General features: G+C 45.0%; 3 protein-coding genes across 4 annotated transcripts; 2 read left to right on the forward strand and 1 right to left on the reverse strand.

The window, feature by feature from the left end:
- Window positions 1-501: 501 nt before the first annotated feature.
- cUnh15orf40 (chromosome Un C15orf40 homolog) lies at window positions 502-3,051 on the forward strand. Of its 2 annotated transcripts, none has more exons than XM_080474453.1 (4): window positions 502-777; window positions 1,187-1,322; window positions 2,174-2,301; window positions 2,467-3,051. In XM_080474453.1, the coding sequence occupies exons 1-4, from the start codon at window positions 562-564 to the stop codon at window positions 2,554-2,556; spliced, it is 570 nt and encodes a 189-aa protein (XP_080330579.1). In that variant the 5' UTR covers window positions 502-561; the 3' UTR covers window positions 2,557-3,051. The 2 variants fall into 2 exon arrangements, with proteins under 2 accessions (XP_080330579.1, XP_080330578.1); XM_080474452.1 differs by having other exon boundaries at window positions 2,174-2,378; window positions 2,467-3,026.
- A 4,903-nt stretch (window positions 3,052-7,954) lies between these two features.
- cart2 (cocaine- and amphetamine-regulated transcript 2) lies at window positions 7,955-10,202 on the forward strand. The gene is made up of 3 exons (XM_080474983.1): window positions 7,955-8,186; window positions 9,344-9,427; window positions 10,024-10,202. The coding sequence occupies exons 1-3, from the start codon at window positions 8,067-8,069 to the stop codon at window positions 10,129-10,131; spliced, it is 312 nt and encodes a 103-aa protein (XP_080331109.1). The 5' UTR covers window positions 7,955-8,066; the 3' UTR covers window positions 10,132-10,202.
- A 2,726-nt stretch (window positions 10,203-12,928) lies between these two features.
- Window positions 12,929-17,157, reverse strand: LOC308117140 (small ribosomal subunit protein eS17). The gene is made up of 5 exons (XM_080475828.1): window positions 17,087-17,157; window positions 16,069-16,220; window positions 15,715-15,820; window positions 14,345-14,410; window positions 12,929-13,128 (listed from the first exon to the last, which is right to left on the reverse strand). Exons 1-5 carry the CDS (start codon window positions 17,087-17,089, stop codon window positions 13,051-13,053), a joined length of 405 nt encoding a protein of 134 aa, XP_080331954.1. The 5' UTR covers window positions 17,090-17,157; the 3' UTR covers window positions 12,929-13,050.
- Between the last annotated feature and the right edge of the window lie 656 nt (window positions 17,158-17,813).

A 17,813-nucleotide genomic window follows, 5' to 3' on the forward strand; every position in this document is an offset into this window, starting at 1 on the left:
GCTGATATAAACTCATCAGGAGGAATTCTATCTTTTTAATTTGATCAATTTCATTTATTCTGGCAGTTTTAGCTGTTTCATCTTCTTTAACTGATTTTCAGCCTCAAGATTCAACAGATTCAAATCAGATTAGAGCTCAAATAAAATAAAAACAAAAGTTTATTTATTTAGCCAGGAGAACCACATTGAGATTAATAATCTCTTTTTCAAGTGTGTCCTGGAGAGCTGAGGGTCTCCAAGTGCATGTTTTTGGGTCTGTGGGGGAAACCAGAGTACCCAGAGGAAACCCACCCGCACACGGGGAGAACATGCAAACTCGACCTTCTTGCAGTGAGGCGAGTGTACTAACCACTGCGCCACCGTGCGGTCTTTAACATATAAGCAGAGCTTAATTCAGCCGCTACACAGGAGCTGAGGAGCCACACGACTCTCCAGAGCCCCGGGTTGCAGCCCCCTCATCAAATGGTTCATGCTTTTATTTTGAAGAAGGCGGAAGTCCTTGTTTTGAAAAGCGGAAGTCGTTCTGTTTACGTTTTAAGCTTGAAGCTAAGATGCTAACTGATGTTTTCCCGCTCCGGTGTGTTTCTAACGGGACGTTTCGTCTCTTTTAGCCCGCCCGGAGCCGCAGAACGCAGCCGTTTCTTACCGGCCTTCGTCCCGTTGCTCCGCCGGTCCGGACGGTCCGAACCTCCGCCTCCTCCGGCCGGAGAGTCCCGGAAGGTGCCGAAGAATCCCGAAGAGTCCCGGAGCTCCAGAAACAGCAAGATGCCCAAGAAGGTAGAAAAACGCTGAAAACACCAATATCTGTGTTCATATCGTCATTTCTTTATTTATTGGTGTTTTAAGCTCCACTGTTAACCTCTAACGACCTTTTTCAACCTTCTAAACTTTTCTACTCATTTCCTATACAATAGAAGTGGATGGAAAACCCTTGATTTACCTTTCAACTCCTAATTAGACCCACTACTGTTATAGACGTCATTTAAATTGTAAGTTTATACAAAACATCCAACCTACTTCTGATCCAAACACAGATCCAGTTCACATGCAGACTCCCAATCTGATTATCTCTCAGGTTACTGGTCAGGTCAACAGAACCGTGTGATGAGACGTATGTTTCAGGATTTAAACTTCCATCAGGATGTTTCAGACGCTGAATCAACTACTTCCTGTTTCCTTGTCAAAGGTCAAAGGTCACCAGGCTGCAGTGGCAGTGGGACCAGGAGAGGCGGCGGCTTCGGGTCCGGTGACTCGAGACCAGAGCGGCGCCGTGAGGATCGCCGTGCACGCCAAGCCAGGCTCCAAACACAGCGCCATCACAGGTCGTCTGCACGCAGTGACGCTCGGTTACTGACACGTTACTGACATGTTACTGACATGTTACTAACTCGTTCCTGACATGTTACTGACACGTTACTGACACTCTGACATGTTACTGACATGTTACTAACTCGTTACTGACATGTTACTGACACGTTACTGACACTCTAACACATTACTGATATGTTACTGACATGTTACTAACTCGTTACTGACATGTTACTGACACGTTACTGACACTCTGACATGTTACTGACATGTTACTAACTCGTTACTGACATGTTACTGACACGTTACTGACATCCTAACACGTTACTGACATGTTACTGACACGTTACTGACACTCTAACACGTTACTGATATGTTACTGACACTCTAACACATTAGAGACACGTTACTGACACGTTACTGACATGTTACTGACATGTTACTGACATGTTACTGACATGTTACTAACTCGTTCCTGACATGTTACTGACACGTTACTGACACTCTGACATGTTACTGACATGTTACTAACTCGTTACTGACATGTTACTGACACGTTACTGACACTCTAACACGTTACTGACATGTTACTGACATGTTACTGACACTCTAACACATTACTGATATGTTACTGACATGTTACTAACTCGTTACTGACATGTTACTGACACGTTACTGACACTCTGACATGTTACTGACATGTTACTAACTCGTTACTGACATGTTACTGACACGTTACTGACATCCTAACACGTTACTGACATGTTACTGACACGTTACTGACACTCTGACACGTTAGAGACACACTGCAGGTTTTACAGACACACAGGAATAGTAAGAGCAACTCTCTCTGCTCCTCCCGCAGACGTTTCAGCCGAGGCGGTGGGCATTTCCATCGCAGCGCCACCAACAGACGGAGAAGCGAACAGCGAGCTGGTTCGTTATCTGGCTGAAGTCCTGCAGCTGAAGAAGAGCCACGTTTCTCTGGACAAGGTCCACAGACACTCTGATGGTCGCTGTTTAGTTGGGGAATGTTTGAAGTTAGAAGTGTGGATCATCTCAGCCACCAGGTGGCAGCGTTCCATAGGGAAAATCACCCCACATTGTACACGTGGGACCGAGCTCATGCCGTATCCCCCGTTCTGGTTCCTCCTGCAGGGCTGCAGATCCAGAGACAAGCTGGTCCGGGTGGACTCAGGTCTCAGTCCCGAGGAGGTCCTGAAGAGACTCCGAGAGGCTGCCGGCTGACGGGAGGGCCTGAGGGGGAACTTCGCAAACCACAGGTCCTTCAATGAAGCACCTCTGTCCAGCAGGAAGAAAAGGACCTGGACTCCAGGACCTGGTCTCCAGGACTTGAACTCCAGGACTGGGACTCCAGGACCGGGACTCCAGGACCTGGACTCCAGGACTGGGACTCCAGGACCTGGACTCGTCTGGAAGCAGTGCTGCTCTAAAGTGACACTTTGAGGAGAATTCATCAGATCTGAAAATAACGGATGGAGGTTTGGAGTTCCTCTGGGATCAACCGTGGGCCTTCTTTTTTCTTCTTTTATCTTCTTTTTTCTTCTTTTATCTTCTTTTTTCTTTAGAAAATGAGATTCACTTAATTTGCCTGTTAATTCTGAGTCTCAAAGCGACTGTTTCCTAATGACGGGCTCGTTCACAACATATTGTTAGTAGAATTTCCCCCAAAGACCAATAAAGTACTTCTCTTCAATAAGTTACCCGTAAAGACTTTACTTTAAACCATTGTTACTGTTTTTGTTCACGCTGAAAATTCTCATCATCAAAATGTGCAGATTTTTATTTAAGCTTCTGGAAGTAATCTGTGAGTTAGAGCTACATTCGGTAGAGCACAGACCTTCGCCAACGCCACATTTGTTTATGGAGCCGAGTTAGCGTCGTCAGCATGATAGCTTATCGATGCCTACTAGCCTGTCAGGTAGCTGCATCACTGTGAAACACTGAGCAGGGAGCGTCTCCATGGCAACAGACGCTGATCCCCTTTGATCTCCTCTATGAGGCGCCTCGCTCATCCACTTTGTCGCAGTTTTTTGGGATTTATTCAGAAATGGTTAACCGTTAACGTCCCGAAATCTGATCGATTGATCCTCGGATGATTCCATGGAATTCGGGTGAGTAATGTTTGCCAAAAGTTAGTAAAATACACACAAACCAATAAATATATACATGCAGATGAAAACATAAACTTCAAGCCCAACTTTCATTGGTGAAGGTAATAATCCGAGTGGAGTTCAGTGACATGAAGCAGGGGGGCCTGTGAGCAGCAGGTGGCGCTGTGCTCCAGCCAGTATGGGGTTCGGGTTCAGGTTTAGGAATATATATGTCTTGCTTTGACCCCTGACCCCGGCGGGTCCCAGTCCGCCCCCGGCTGCAGCGCAGGGCTCAGTATTTCCCTGAGAGGAGCTGAAGAAGCTCCTCATGATCCGGTCGGAAGAAAACTCTTCAAAGACTCTCGTCAAAAGAGCTGCTGACTCAGCATCCTGCATTAAGTCCCCCGCCGCTCAGGTTACATAACGGGCACCCAATTGGAGGGGGGTGGGGGGGTATGTGGGGTGGGGTGTGGGGGGGGTTCCTGAGCCGCAGCTTTACATCCGTCAGCCTCAAATTAATCTGCTGTCAAAGAAACTGAGTGAGCGGTCAGTTTGTGAAGCACAAAAAAAAAGACAAAGTCAACTTCACTTTCCACCAGCAGGAGTGAGAAAGTAACTGATTACTCCAATGAAAAGAGTAAATTACTGATGTTGCAGTCAGAATGGTCACACAGTCAGCGGGAGGAAGATGCTCTATGATCTGGATGTTGGAGGAGGAAGACTAATTTAAGATTCACAGGTCCGAGTGAAGTCCAGTGACGTGTGGCGAGGGCCGGTGAGCAGCAGGTGGCGCTGCGCTCCAGCCTCTATCAGGCTCATAAATTCAGGTTTAAAATGGCCTTTTTTTCCTGACTTCATAAACTCATATCGATGCAAACGAGGAAGGTCAGGCAGCGGCGTCAATTCGGGTCTGTAGTTTTTGCAAAAAGTTGGTCGAATACATACAAACCGATAAATAAATAAATAAATAAAGAAAGAAAGAAAGAAAGAAATAAGCACGCAGACGAAAACATAACATCATCGGACAACTTTCGTCCGAGAAGGAAACCACTTGTGTCTTGGCCTGGGTCCAGACCTCATCACTCAGAATAATAATTCAAAGTGATGAATGGAGTTTGTAGCTTGCCGAGGCTCCTGAAGAGAAGTTTGACTCATCGTTTAGTTCTTAATGTGGTGAAGTGAGACGTCGTGTCCAGTGATGTTGTATCATGACCAGTTTCTCATCGTGAACGCAAAGTGTGCAGCCTCCGTTATGCAACCGCGTGACTGAGTCACCAGGTTTTTATTCGCTCCTCGTTAAAGACTTCTTACAGACTCTGACAGTTTGATAGCCTCTTTTCTCTTTCTGAGCGGATTGTGGCGGGTAAACATGAAATCCTCCTGCCGTCAACTTCCTGCTGAGCAGAGAGAAGAGGAAGTAAAGCTGCAGAGGATTTAAACCCTCCGGCTGAGATTCACTCTCTGATCGTCCTACACACACACACACACACACACACACACACACACACACACACACACACGCACGCACGCACGCACGCACGCACACACACACACACACACAGCTTGGTTTGTATGTATTTTACCAACTTTTCACAAAAACTTTTCACCCAAATTACATGAAATCTTCAGGGATGATTTGTCACCATCAAGGACCAATCCATGAGATTAGATTACATTAGATATTAGGACGTTAACGGCTAAACGTTTCTGAATAAATCCCAAGAAACTGAAGAACTGTCCCAGACAAAGTGGATGAGAGGCCCCCTCATGGAGATCAGAGGAGATCAGCGTCTGTTGCCATGGAGACGCTCCCTGCTCAGTGTTTCACAGTGATGTGGCTACCTGACAGGCTAGTTAGCATCGATATGAGCTGACGGCTATCATGCTAGCGATGCTCACTCGTTTCCGTAAACAAATCGGGCGACGGTGAAGGTCTGCGCTCTACCGAGTGTAGCTCTAGTTTTGAATATTTTTGATGTGTCAGATGTGATCTGTGTAGATCTTTCATTGGATCACTGCTGTTAGTTTAACCCGATGAGATCAGCTGTATGAGTGTTTCTTCCTGCGCAGGCTCCGCCCCCTGCCGTCACACTGAGGTGACCTTCAGGGACTTGAACCTCAGACCCTCCTGTCTGTTTCCACGTGACGACGTCAAGACGCAGCCTCTCCACCAGGGGGGATTTGAAGTGAGTGGCTGAACGTGACGGACATTAACGCCTCCAGATCTCCACCGTAATGTGGGATTTACCGTCTGCGGGGAGGGAACGGAGAACATGTGGGTTCTGGAGGACATCGTGTGTCGGTTTGAGGCCGTGCCTCTTCGGATGAGCAGGAAGTCGGAGGCTCAACAGCGAATTCACCGAGTCACTCTGACAGTCTGTCTCCAAAATGTTGTTTTGACTTTGATAGCGGAAGAAACGCATCAGAACTAATCACTTCATCCATAAGTCATCACATACCCTCAGGTGTGTGTGTGTGTGTGTGTGTGTGTGTGTGTGTGTGTGTGTGTGTGTGTGTGTGTGTGTGTGTGTGTGTGTGTGTGTGTGTATAAACAGTTTTCTATGCTTTAATGTCAGCTCACATAAATCGATGCACATTTCTATTGAAGGGAACGAGACAATCATGACTGCAGAATCAATCTGTTCTGTTTCGCTCCAAACAGGAAGTGTTTTCATTAGAACCTCGTAAACGCTCCCTAATAGCGCCCAGTCAGCATTATGTGACGTCAGCAGTCATCAACGTCGGCAGCAGGTCGACGAGAGGAAGAGCGACGTCTGCAGATTCTTTATTAATGATGAGAACGACAGAAGAGACAGTAAATGATGTTCTGATAAAACATCAAGAGGAGGAAGATAGTTTGTACAACACCAGCAACTTAATCACCAGCAACTAAATCACCAGCAACTTCACCACCAGCAACTAAATCACCAGCAACTTCAGCACCAGTAACCTCAGCACCAGTAACCTCATCACCAGCAACTTCAGCACCAGCAACTTAATCACCAGCAACTTCAGCACCAGCAACTTAATCACCAGCAACTTCAGCACCAGTAACCTCAGCACCAGCAACTTAATCACCAGCAACTTCAGCACCAGCAACCTCATCACCAGCAACTTCAGCACCAGCAACTTCAGCACCAGCAACTTAATCACCAGCAACTAAATCACCAGCAACTTCACCACCAGCAACTAAATCACCAGCAACTTCAGCACCAGCAACTTCAGCACCAGCAACTTCAGCACCAGTAACCTCAGCACCAGCAACTTAATCACCAGCAACTTCAGCACCAGCAACCTCATCACCAGCAACTTCAGCACCAGCAACTTCAGCACCAGCAACTTAATCACCAGCAACTTCACCACCAGCAACTTCAGCACCAGCAACCTCATCACCAGCAACTTCAGCACCAGCAACTTAATCACCAGCAACCTCATCACCAGCAACTTCATCACCAGCAACTTCAGCACCAGCAACTTCAGCACCAGCAAACTCATCACCAGCACCAGCACCAGCAACTTCACCACCAGCAACCTCATCACCAGCAACTTCATCACCAGCAACTTAATCACCAGCAACTTAATCACCAGCAACCTCCTCACCAGCAACTTCATCACCAGCAACTTCACCACCAGCAACTTAATCACCAGCAACTTCACCACCAGCAACTTCATCACCAGCAACCTCATCACCAGCAACTTCATCACCAGCAACTTCATCACCAGCAACTTCATCACCAGCAACCTCATCACCAGCAACTTCATCACCAGCAACTTCATCACCGTCTCCGACTTGAAGGAAATCCTTGACCATTTAAACCTATTTTCTGCACTTTGCAGTATATTTTGATGAAATAAAGCGAGTATTTATTCTGTTAACTTGTGTTTTTTCAATTTCCAGCATATAAAATGAAAAACCTTTTGTTTTTATGTACTCCTTCATTCAAGTACATAAATGAAGGAAATAAATACAGCAGTAAAACAGTTCAAATCAAAGTCTCCAGACTGTATTCCACATTATTAACATTTACATCAGTGTGTATTTTCACCCGAGACAGTCTCACAAGACAAAACCACAGTTTAGTAACTCAGTAATGCAGTAATGCAGTAACGCCTGTCTGTGGGACAGTAATGTAATCTATTTACTGTTTTTGTAAAAGTAATCCCTTACTTTGCTCGTTACTTGAAAAAAGTTCAGATTACAGTAACGCATTACTTGTAAGACATTACTGCTCACCAGTGGTGGAAGGATCTGGAGTATGAATTATTCTTTAATGATAATGATACTTAGAAGTACTCGGGTCTGTACTCTGTATCGGCACGGAGCTAAAGTTTAATCTGTATTTTAGACTTTTTTATTCACCTCCACTAAACTTGTCACACATTCATTCCTAACATTGTGTTTTATTAAAATATATTTTTTAAAACAATGAAATTGGCTCCTGACGTCACGCGGAGCGGTGGTACGTCATCCCGGTGACGGGGAGGGGGGGGGGGGGGTTGATCCAAAGCTCCCGCGCGCCGCGGAGCGCGGCAGAGCGCGTGTGAGCAACACCTACGGGAAAGTGACGGCCGCTCGCGGACTTCGGCAGCTCGGACACCGCCGCTTGTTTGTTCGTTTGTTTGTTTACTGTTTATTTGTTAAACATGTGGGCGCGAGCCGTGCTGTGCGCGGCACTGCTGTCCGCGCTGTGCCCGCGCGCCTGGACGGAAGCCGAGAAGGAGCTGAGAGACGTTCAGGAGCCGCGATACAACCCGAACAGACTGGTGAGGCGTTCAGGGGGTCCGCTCAGCCACGGAACTTTTAATGTTCTCATTAAAGACCCGTCCCGATATTCCTTCAGATTATCTGATGATCCTTCAGATTATTTGATGGTCCTTCAGATTATCTGCACCAGAGTCACTTCTTTTCATCTATTGTATATTTATCTGTAACTTTTATATATAATATTAAATGTTTCAGCTTCTTTAGTTTATATAATCTTGGAATATATGAACTTTCAGTTGTGTATTTAATTGTTAAAAATGTATTTATATTATCTATTTGAATTATGGTACTGTGTAAATATATTTGTATATATTTGTATTCCATTTTTTAAAATAATGTAATTCTTAATGTAGGAGGAGATGAAAATCTAATATTCTGTCTGTATGTCCTATCAACACGATTTTCATTTATTTAAATTGTAGAATGTTAATTTAAATAAACATGATGTAAATGTTTCTTTAATGTTTGTTTGTATCGGAGCAGAAACAGGAAGCATCTCTAGATATTTCTTACATTAATATATAGTTTACATCTTTTTAGTCAAATCTGAGTTATTGCAAGTCAGTTAATAAAATATATACATTGACTTAATTAAATATTGTTTTTTTAATCATGTTTGAAAATTATTTCTTATGAAGTTTTATTGACAGTGTTTCCTCGTTGGAGGGAAAAAAAGTTTAATGATTCATGTCAGTATTTGTTGCTTCTTTCTCTTAAAGATTATAAAAAAATACATTTTAATATCTATTTACTTAACCATGTTGATTAAGTACATTATTCCCATGTACTAGTATCAGATATATATATCATTTAGTGTTTGTCTTTCTATTTCATATTATTGGTGATATTGTCAATTATTAGATTACTAGAAGCTTTACGACAAAGTAATCTGAGTACTTACATCGTAGAACAGAAGTGTGATGACTCGGCAGAATGGACAAAGTCTGACTCTGCAAAATTGACGCAGACTCTGACTCAGTAGATTTAACACTGAGGCGGCAGACCCTACGCTGACTCAGCAGACTCCGCAGTGACCCAGCAGATTTCCCGCTGACTCAGCAGACTCCACAGTGACTCGGCAGACCCTACGCTGACTCAGCAGGCTCCGCAGTGACTCAGCAGACTCCACAGTGACTCGGATGCTTCCTGTTCGCAGCTCGGCGCGCTGCACGAAGTTTTGGAGAAGCTTCAGACGAAGAGGATCAATCCCTGGGAGAAGAAGTATGGCCAAGTTCCTTCTGTGAGTATCAGTACTCATCCCCAGCATATTGCAGCAAAAATACTCAACAGGTACAACCAAGTACCATCTTACAGTACCAACACTCTGTCTTAATTCAAACTGAGGTACAAGTACTCAGAGAACAAGTATGACCAGGTACCTTCTGTGAGTATTAGTGCCTATTCTGGGCTAGTACTCCGACAAAAGTACTTTGAGGTACTTTCCATATTGATACTCTGGCACTGCTAAAACTGCAGTGCAAGTACTTTGAGTTCAAGTAACCATACTCAGGCTCATCTCAAGTAATCTTAATACAAGTGCAAGTACAACCAGGTACTCTTACAGTGCCAGTACTTGAGCTCAGTTTGAACTGAGTTACAAGTACTCAGGATACAAGTACCCTCTGTGGGTGTTAGTACTCTGGCTCAGCTAATACTGCAGTACAAGTAGAAACGCTCTTGTACAAGTACAGCCAGGTATTTGCTGAGTACCAGGGTAGAGGAGCGTTATTAAAGTATTAAACCAGAATATAAATGTGTGTGTGTGTGTGTGTGTGTGTGTGTGTGTGTGTGTGTGTGTGTGTGTGTGTGTGTGTGTGTGTGTGTGTGTGTGTGTAGTGCGACCTGGGAGAGCACTGCGCCGTCAGGAAAGGATCTCGTATCGGGAAGATGTGCGACTGTCCTCCTGGAGCTTCCTGCAACTTCTTCCTGCTCAAGTGCATATGAGCCAATCAGATCGTCTCATTTCCAGCTGTACATTTTACACACGAATAAATTAATATAAAGGATGTGAAGTTAAAAACACGACTCGGCTGCTTTTTGTTTTCGACGAGTCATAAGCGTGCAGAAACACACTGTGGGGTGGGGGTGGGGGTGGGGGTGTGTGTGTGTGGGGGGCATTTCACTGCATTTTTCACCAAAATGTTTCATTAAAATTGGCTTTATGTTGAGATTTTAGTCATTTCCATCATCATCATTTTTTTTTTTTTTTTTTGAAAATCATCGTCGGCAAAACAAAGGAAAAGTTCTTAAAGTTTAAATTAAATTTAGAGGTTATTGAGGCTCTAAGTCGCCAGTCCAGCTCACTCGATATCAAACCCCGACCGTCTGTGGCCCCCGGACTAAACCTGACACCGCTGATTGAAGTACTAGAACATTTTATTTGTCTGAAATATTTGGGTTGCACATTCTTAAGAGAGACGGGAATATAATCTGAGAGGGAAACTACATTTCAAGATGCAATATGTCAAACATATAATATAAATAATCAAAATTAAATAATTAGATAATCCTAATAATAAATAAATATATAATATAAAAATGTATATAATGGTACAAAATATATTAATACTTAAAATATAAAAGGTATATATTGTTAGAGAATATTGCCACACTATATTTTGTATTTAAAAGGTAATAGATGAATTTTGAATAACATTATGTACACGTCATGTAGTCATGTGTACACATGGTTTATCATGGTTTGGTGTACATGTTTGGTGTACATGATAAACTGTATATATAAAACTTGTGTATAATATATACCAAATGTGCATTATGAAAATACTACAAACAATTGTGACATTATCTAGAGAACCTTTTGTGTGATGGTGTGAATAAGCTTTTACTTCAACCTCCAATCTTTCAGCTGATTATTTGGATAATAAAGTTGTAGGAGGCATTTTATGAGTTTATTGTTTATTTCTGTTTGTGTCCTGATGACCGGCCATTTGTTTAGGTTTTATATTCGCCCACTAGGTGGAGCTAGGTAAAGGTGGAGGTTATAAAACCTCCACTTAATCAACGCCAGGTGAGCAGACAGTTTAGAACCGTGTCAGGGAGGAAAGATTAAATATGGACCCGATGACAGGCATCAACTTTAGACTGTGGAAACCTCATTTAAATAAATGGATTGAAATATCCCAAGGAAATCTGCAGTGGACCTGATCTTTGTTTCCTCTGAACGCGTTAGAAAGTCCCCCGTCCTCACCAGTCCCCCCTCGTCCTCACCAGTCCCCCCTGTCCTCACCAGTCCCTCCGTCACCAGTCCCCCGTCCTCACCAGTCCCTCCGTCCTCACCAGTCCCCCCTGTCCTCACCAGTCCCCCCGTCCTCACCAGTCCCCCCCGTCCTCACCAGTCCCTCCTCGTCCTCACCAGTCCCCCCCGTCCTCACCAGTCCCTCCCGTCCTCACCAGTCCCCCCTCGTCCTCACCAGTCCCTCCGTCCTCACCAGTCCTCCCCGTCCTCACCAGTCCCCCCGTGTCCTCACCAGAGCAGCACCTTAAATAGGTTAAGGTGCTCTGAGTGTTTTAGTTTTGAAGACTGTAGAAACAAAATTAAATTTCAAAAATAGAGTCTGCATTTATTTCATTTCTCACAAAACTGCTAAGTTCCGAGTGTTTATCAAAGTGTCAGGAGCGGGAGGAAGAGCAGCTGGAGGAAGAGTAGAGAGAGGAAGAGCAGTGGGAGGAAGTGTAGAGAGAGGAAGAGCAGTGGAAGGAAGAGTAGAGAGAGGAAGAGCAGTGGGAGGAAGAGTAGAGAGGAAGAGCAGTGGGAGGAAGAGTAGAGAGAGGAAGAGTAGAGTAGAGAGAGGAAGAGCAGTGGGAGGAAGTGTAGAGAGAGGAAGAGCAGTGGAAGGAAGAGTAGAGAGGAAGAGTAGAGAGAGGAAGAGCAGTGGGAGGAAGAGTAGAGAGAGGAAGAGCAGTGGGAGGAAGCGTAGAGAGAGGAAGAGTAGAGAGAGGAAGAGCAGTGGGAGGAAGAGTAGAGAGAGGAAGAGCAGTGGGAGGAAGCGTAGAGAGAGGAAGAGTAGAGAGAGGAAGAGCAGTCGGAGGAAGAGTAGAGAGGAAGAGCAGTGGGAGGAAGAGCAGAGAGAGGAAGAGCAGTGGAAGGAAGAGTAGAGAGGAAGAGTAGAGAGAGGAAGAGCAGTGGGAGGAAGAGTAGAGAGAGGAAGAGCAGTGGGAGGAAGTGTAGAGAGAGGAAGAGCAGTCGGAGGAAGAGTAGAGAGGAAGAGCAGTGGGAGGAAGAGTAGAGAGGAAGAGCAGTGGAAGGAAGAGTAGAGAGGAAGAGCAGTGGGAGGAAGAGTAGAGAGAGGAAGAGCAGTCGGAGGAAGAGTAGAGAGGAAGAGCAGAGAGAGGAAGAGCAGTGGGAGGAAGAGCAGAGAGGATCAAGAGGAAGATGAAACTGTTCACCAAACAGCGTTAATATAAACTCTGGTTCTACTGAAGCAGTTCGTTCCGTTACAGAACATCAGAAATTCACCTTTATGTGTTCTGTGGTTCATTATTACCTGTCGGGTCGAGCATCTGGTTAAATACCAGAATTGGGGTTTCATTTACTGAAGTAGAAATTTAATCATGATTTCCACATAAATTGGGAAAGAAAGAGTGAAAACTGTTAAAAACTGCTTTTAATTCTTATGGAGTAAAACTTCAGTATCGCTCAGTATTTTCTCTCGTGGCCTTTCAGGGAGGATTCCCTGCTCGGCTCGGCAACGACCCACTGATAAAAAACCTGAGACAGACGTCAGTTTTTCACGGTTTATTCTCCTCTTCTGTCTACATGGAAGTAAATAAAAAAAGGGAAACGGATAATTTAACAGCACAAAGGGTTTGGAAACGAGCAGCAGGCGGGAGAGGGGGCGGGGCCTAAACACCCCGGGGCTGCTTGAAGTTCATGCCGATGGTGGGCTGAGTGACCTGCAGGTTGGACAGACCGCCGAAGTCCTGGAAGACAAGAGAGAGACGGGTGAGAGGCGGAGGAGAAACGCCAGAGGCGTGAGGTGGAGAAACGATGGAGGAGTAACGATGGAGGAGTAACGATGGAGGAGTAACGATGGAGGAGTAACAATGGAGGAGTAACGATGGAGGAGTAACGATGGAGGAGTAACGATGGAGGAGTAACAATGGAGGAGTAACAATGGAGGAGTGTCTGCGAGCAGCAGGGTCTGACAGGAACTGAACATCCTGCAAACACGGGAAAAGCTCGCAGCTTCGTCTCCCTGCAGTTAAACAAATGACCCGGGCGACCGACACGCCCGGATCACCTTTCGATGCAGGAACAGACTCCGCCCACAACAGGGCTTCAAGGGCTTCCAGCCCGACCGGAGTCCAGGTGAGCGACGGGGTTCTTCTACCCGCCGCCGGTTACGGTGACGCTGAACGACATCACGCGATGGTGGAGCTGAACTCAGTTCTTCACACAGACGCTGTAGAGGGGGTCTATCTTTAGATAGAAACCCAAACCGCAGGCCGGACCGGGGGAATGAGAGTCACCATAACATTTAACCTCACGTTGACCTCGTGTGTGACGCCCCTGGTCATGTGCAAAGCGCAAAGCATTGTGGGATTGATCCCCTGCTCACCGAACAGGTTTTAATACAACAATGTTTGTAGTGAAACTTTTTTATAAAGACGCTGGTGGAAACCTGGATCTCCGTCTCCACACACACCAGTCCTATGTGGTCGTTTAGGAAGAAGTTACCTAACCGTCACACGTGTGTGTGTGTGTGTGTGTGTGTGTGTGTGTGTGTGTGTGTGTGTGTGTGTGTGTGTGTGTGAGAAAGGGGAATCTTATAGTTTGATAATTAAAGAAAGTCTTTAATGTTTCTTTCAACTTCTTCAGATGCTTGTTTCATTACAAGACTCATTAAGAGTTGAGACCGAGTTCCCCGGACTCATCAAAGACTCACTCCTCTTCCTCACTAACTATTCCTCCTCTTCCTCCCCCCCTTCACAGGCTGAATTCACCCTTTAGTGCTCCTCAGCTAATTTGGGAAATTGAAAACTGCTAAAATTGAATCTCAAACTAGAAAACGTCAAAAGGTAAACAGACATTCTGCACAAACTCAGTACTGCCACCTGCTGCACAGGAGGGTCACAGACCACATCTGCCTGGAGAAGTCCCAGGTGTGTGTGTGTGTGTTTTTTTCCCCAAACTCACCAGCAGTTTCAGCATCTCCTTGGTGTCGGGATCCACCTCGATCAGCTCCTGGTCCAGAGCAGAAACCTGCAGGGAAACAAACAAAGCCACGTGTCTCTCCTCTGAAATATAAATTGCTGATCAATCATCAAATGATTGATTGGATTGTCATCCTGCAGAAATAGCAAATGGTCCATTTAGGTCTTTTCAAATGGTTTGGGTTTGTCTTTTTTTATAGATGAAGAATGTTCTAAAACATGTTTTCAGGCACAAAAGACACTTGAAAACACACGACTGTGTACATGCAGTGGATAGTTTCTCTGCTCTGACAGGAGTTTATCATCGACAACAACAAAAGAGGTTTTCAGTGTTTCTGCTGCTCCAACAACCAGACAGGGACCGGGTTTCCCCATCATGGATTGAGATTGTCAGAGATTACAGACTTTTCATGCAGGTTCACCTCACGTGGATCATTCATGAAAACCCTTTTTTAACATTTGTCTCCTTCAGTGGAGAATTAATTCCAAGAGGAAAAGCTTGTGTCTCTCAAGCAGAACTTCCTAATAACAAAATCCGCAGCAGACGAACTTAATTTAGAATCAAACATCTCAGCTGCCAACGTGTGCGTGTGTTTTGTTCGAGAGCTACGGGGTTGTAGAGGCACTTCCTGTCCTTCAAACACGGGAAAAAGCTCTCAGCTTGATGCTCCTGTAGTATCTATGACCCGACAACACCCACACACACCAGTTTCCGTGGCAACACACTGACCTCTAGTCAGTTCCTGCAGACGAGCTGAACTTTGCTCAACCAGCATTTACATAACTAAAACCTGTCCGACCCTCAAACATGTTCAACATTTAAGACCAAAAGATTTTCCTGCCTTCGACCAATGAAACGCAACGTTTCTGCTCATAAGAAAAGCTCAACAAACATCAGCTGTTTGATTGGAAGGTGATTTTTCTCTGCGACCGAGAAACCTTCTGATCACAGCAGTGATTTTCCTCACGAGGAACTTATCACATCCTGACACAGGAGAAATACTCCTAAATACCAACACCCATATTATAGAGCATCTTCCTCCAGTATCTGATGCAACTCCAGCTTATCATAATGAGTGAATCAGTCATTAATCTGATGTTCACAGTGCTGACGGCTCCGCTAACGTTGCACAGCAAAACTACAAAACAATACGGACCAATTTTAATACCAGGAACTTTACCAAGTAATTGCAGAAACTCAAGATGAACTACCTACAGTAATTCATAAGGGACCTTACTACCGACTCTGCTCTCTAACACCAAAACTCTGCATTTCCCCTCGGATTTCCTTGCGGTGACGACCTTTGACCCTTGAACTTTCTGCAAGCGGCACATGGTGATGCCTTCACTGACCTCTGGCACGTAGTTGTCCCTCCTCTCTCTCTCCTCCTCCTGCAGTTTGATGGAGATTCCTCTGACCGGACCTCTCTGGATCCTCTTCATCAGATGTGTGACATACCTGCGCACACACACACACACACACATTGAGAGCCGAAGACTTCAGGAACGGCGGAGGAATGTTCGCGAGCGCCAGGGTCTGATAGGAACGGAGCATCCTTCAAACACGGGAAAGGCTCGCGGCTTTATGTCCCTGCAATTAAACAATGACCGGGCGACCAGAACACGCCACGACCACCTTTCGATGCAGGACGGACACACGGACACACACACACACACACTCCAAGGCAGTGAGAGGGGTACACTTACCCGGCGATCTTGTTGCGGAGCTTCTTACTGGGAATGATGGCGATCTCCTCACACACCCTCTTGTTGGTGTGGAAGTCGTTTCCCAGGCGGGTGTAATACTTCTCGATGATGACCCTGGCGGCCTTCTTCACCGTCTTAGTCCTGACTCGTCCCTGCAGGAAGAACAAGGAATTTCGAAGTCGTCACCATCGGCAAAACCACAAAAGCGTTTTCGGAGTCTCAGATTTACACCAACCTGACAGAAGTGCTGAAAACTATGTAGTTTCAAGTGGGGCCACTAGTGGGTGCTGTTTGCTTTTGTAATGAACTGCTGTAACATGAATAAATAGATGTAAATGAAGACTAAGGGAAAGCAATACACCCCAAACAATTCAGGTGGATCTCATTAACAATATTAAGAGTAAGAACATGAACTCAGATGAGTTCATGTGAACGTGCTAATTACCTCGTTAGCATGTGTGAAACGTTTACTAAGCTAGAAGATCGGAGGTAAAAAGGCCTTCGCGCGGGAAGAAAATGGGTGTTTATACAGATATAACCTGCACACGATCCCAGTAAGAGCTGCTTTTCTAAAAATGTGGTGTTTGATTTTAACATATTTCCGGTTTTAATTTTGCTCATTCGCAGAACAAGTTAGCATCGAGGCTAACTCCCGGTGCAGCTGCAAGGGAACCGACAGTGACCGGGGTTCAACTATTTAAACGTAAATGAGCCAATAAGAAGAAAAACAAGACCAGTCACCACGGTGCGTCCCTTATTCGCTTATTGAGATGAAATCAGAGAAACCACCTACGCGGCTCATTCAACCAACCGTGGATGTTAGCATTTGTTAGCCGCCGAAGCTAACTATCACAACGTGTCCTTATTTTGCTCTGATCGCTTAATCTACCGTCAATACCACAGGTGATCAGTCCCTTTACAGGCCCGCTGTTCGCATATGAACACAGCGCAGACGATAAAGCCTAAGAAGAGTCGGATGGCTTCTGATTATTAAAGTACAATCTGAAAATTCACCCACCATGATGGATCCGCCTGGGAGGAAAGGACGGCGTCACTTCCGGCAGACATATAAACCCGTACCTACATCCGGAAGCCAGAAAGGCAGAGACGGATCGTTGCAGCGACATCTGTGGGCGCATGGTGGAACTCCAACTACAATACACACATATATTATTCAAACCAATATTTTTTTTTATTTTCGTTATATTTTAGTCTTAATTAAATACATAAAACACGGAACTTATCAAAAAGAGTCGTTCGACAAAAGTTTTGTAATGTAGAATAGTTAAATCACCTGAACTTTACGTAGGTGATTAGTATATTTCTTGTTTTCTCAATTTAACAAGACATTTTTATTGAGAGACGACACCTGAGGACAAACCGCTGTCCAGCAGCTCAACTGTGGGAGGAAACACTTCAAATAGTCCTAGATTATTCAGGGATTTCCAGGCTTCCATACAAAACTGTTTTGTTACTTATCAATTTTGCAAGAAATTCACCAAAACAATCCAAATCAGAGGTGACAGAAGTTTATTATTCAGGTAAATTATTGCAGAAATACATTCATCAAACAGACATGTGCTGTCAGAGGAAAACCAAGCTTCAATCAAGCTCCCTGAAACGACCGTTCCCACACACACACACACACACACACACACACACACACACACACACACACACACACACACACACACACACACACACACGCACACACACCTGGAGTGTGTCTGAGCTCGTCTCAAACC

The sequence above is a fragment of the Lipophrys pholis genome (assembly GCF_963383615.2).
Source record: "Lipophrys pholis genome assembly, chromosome: 11".
NCBI lineage: Eukaryota > Metazoa > Chordata > Actinopteri > Blenniiformes > Blenniidae > Lipophrys > Lipophrys pholis.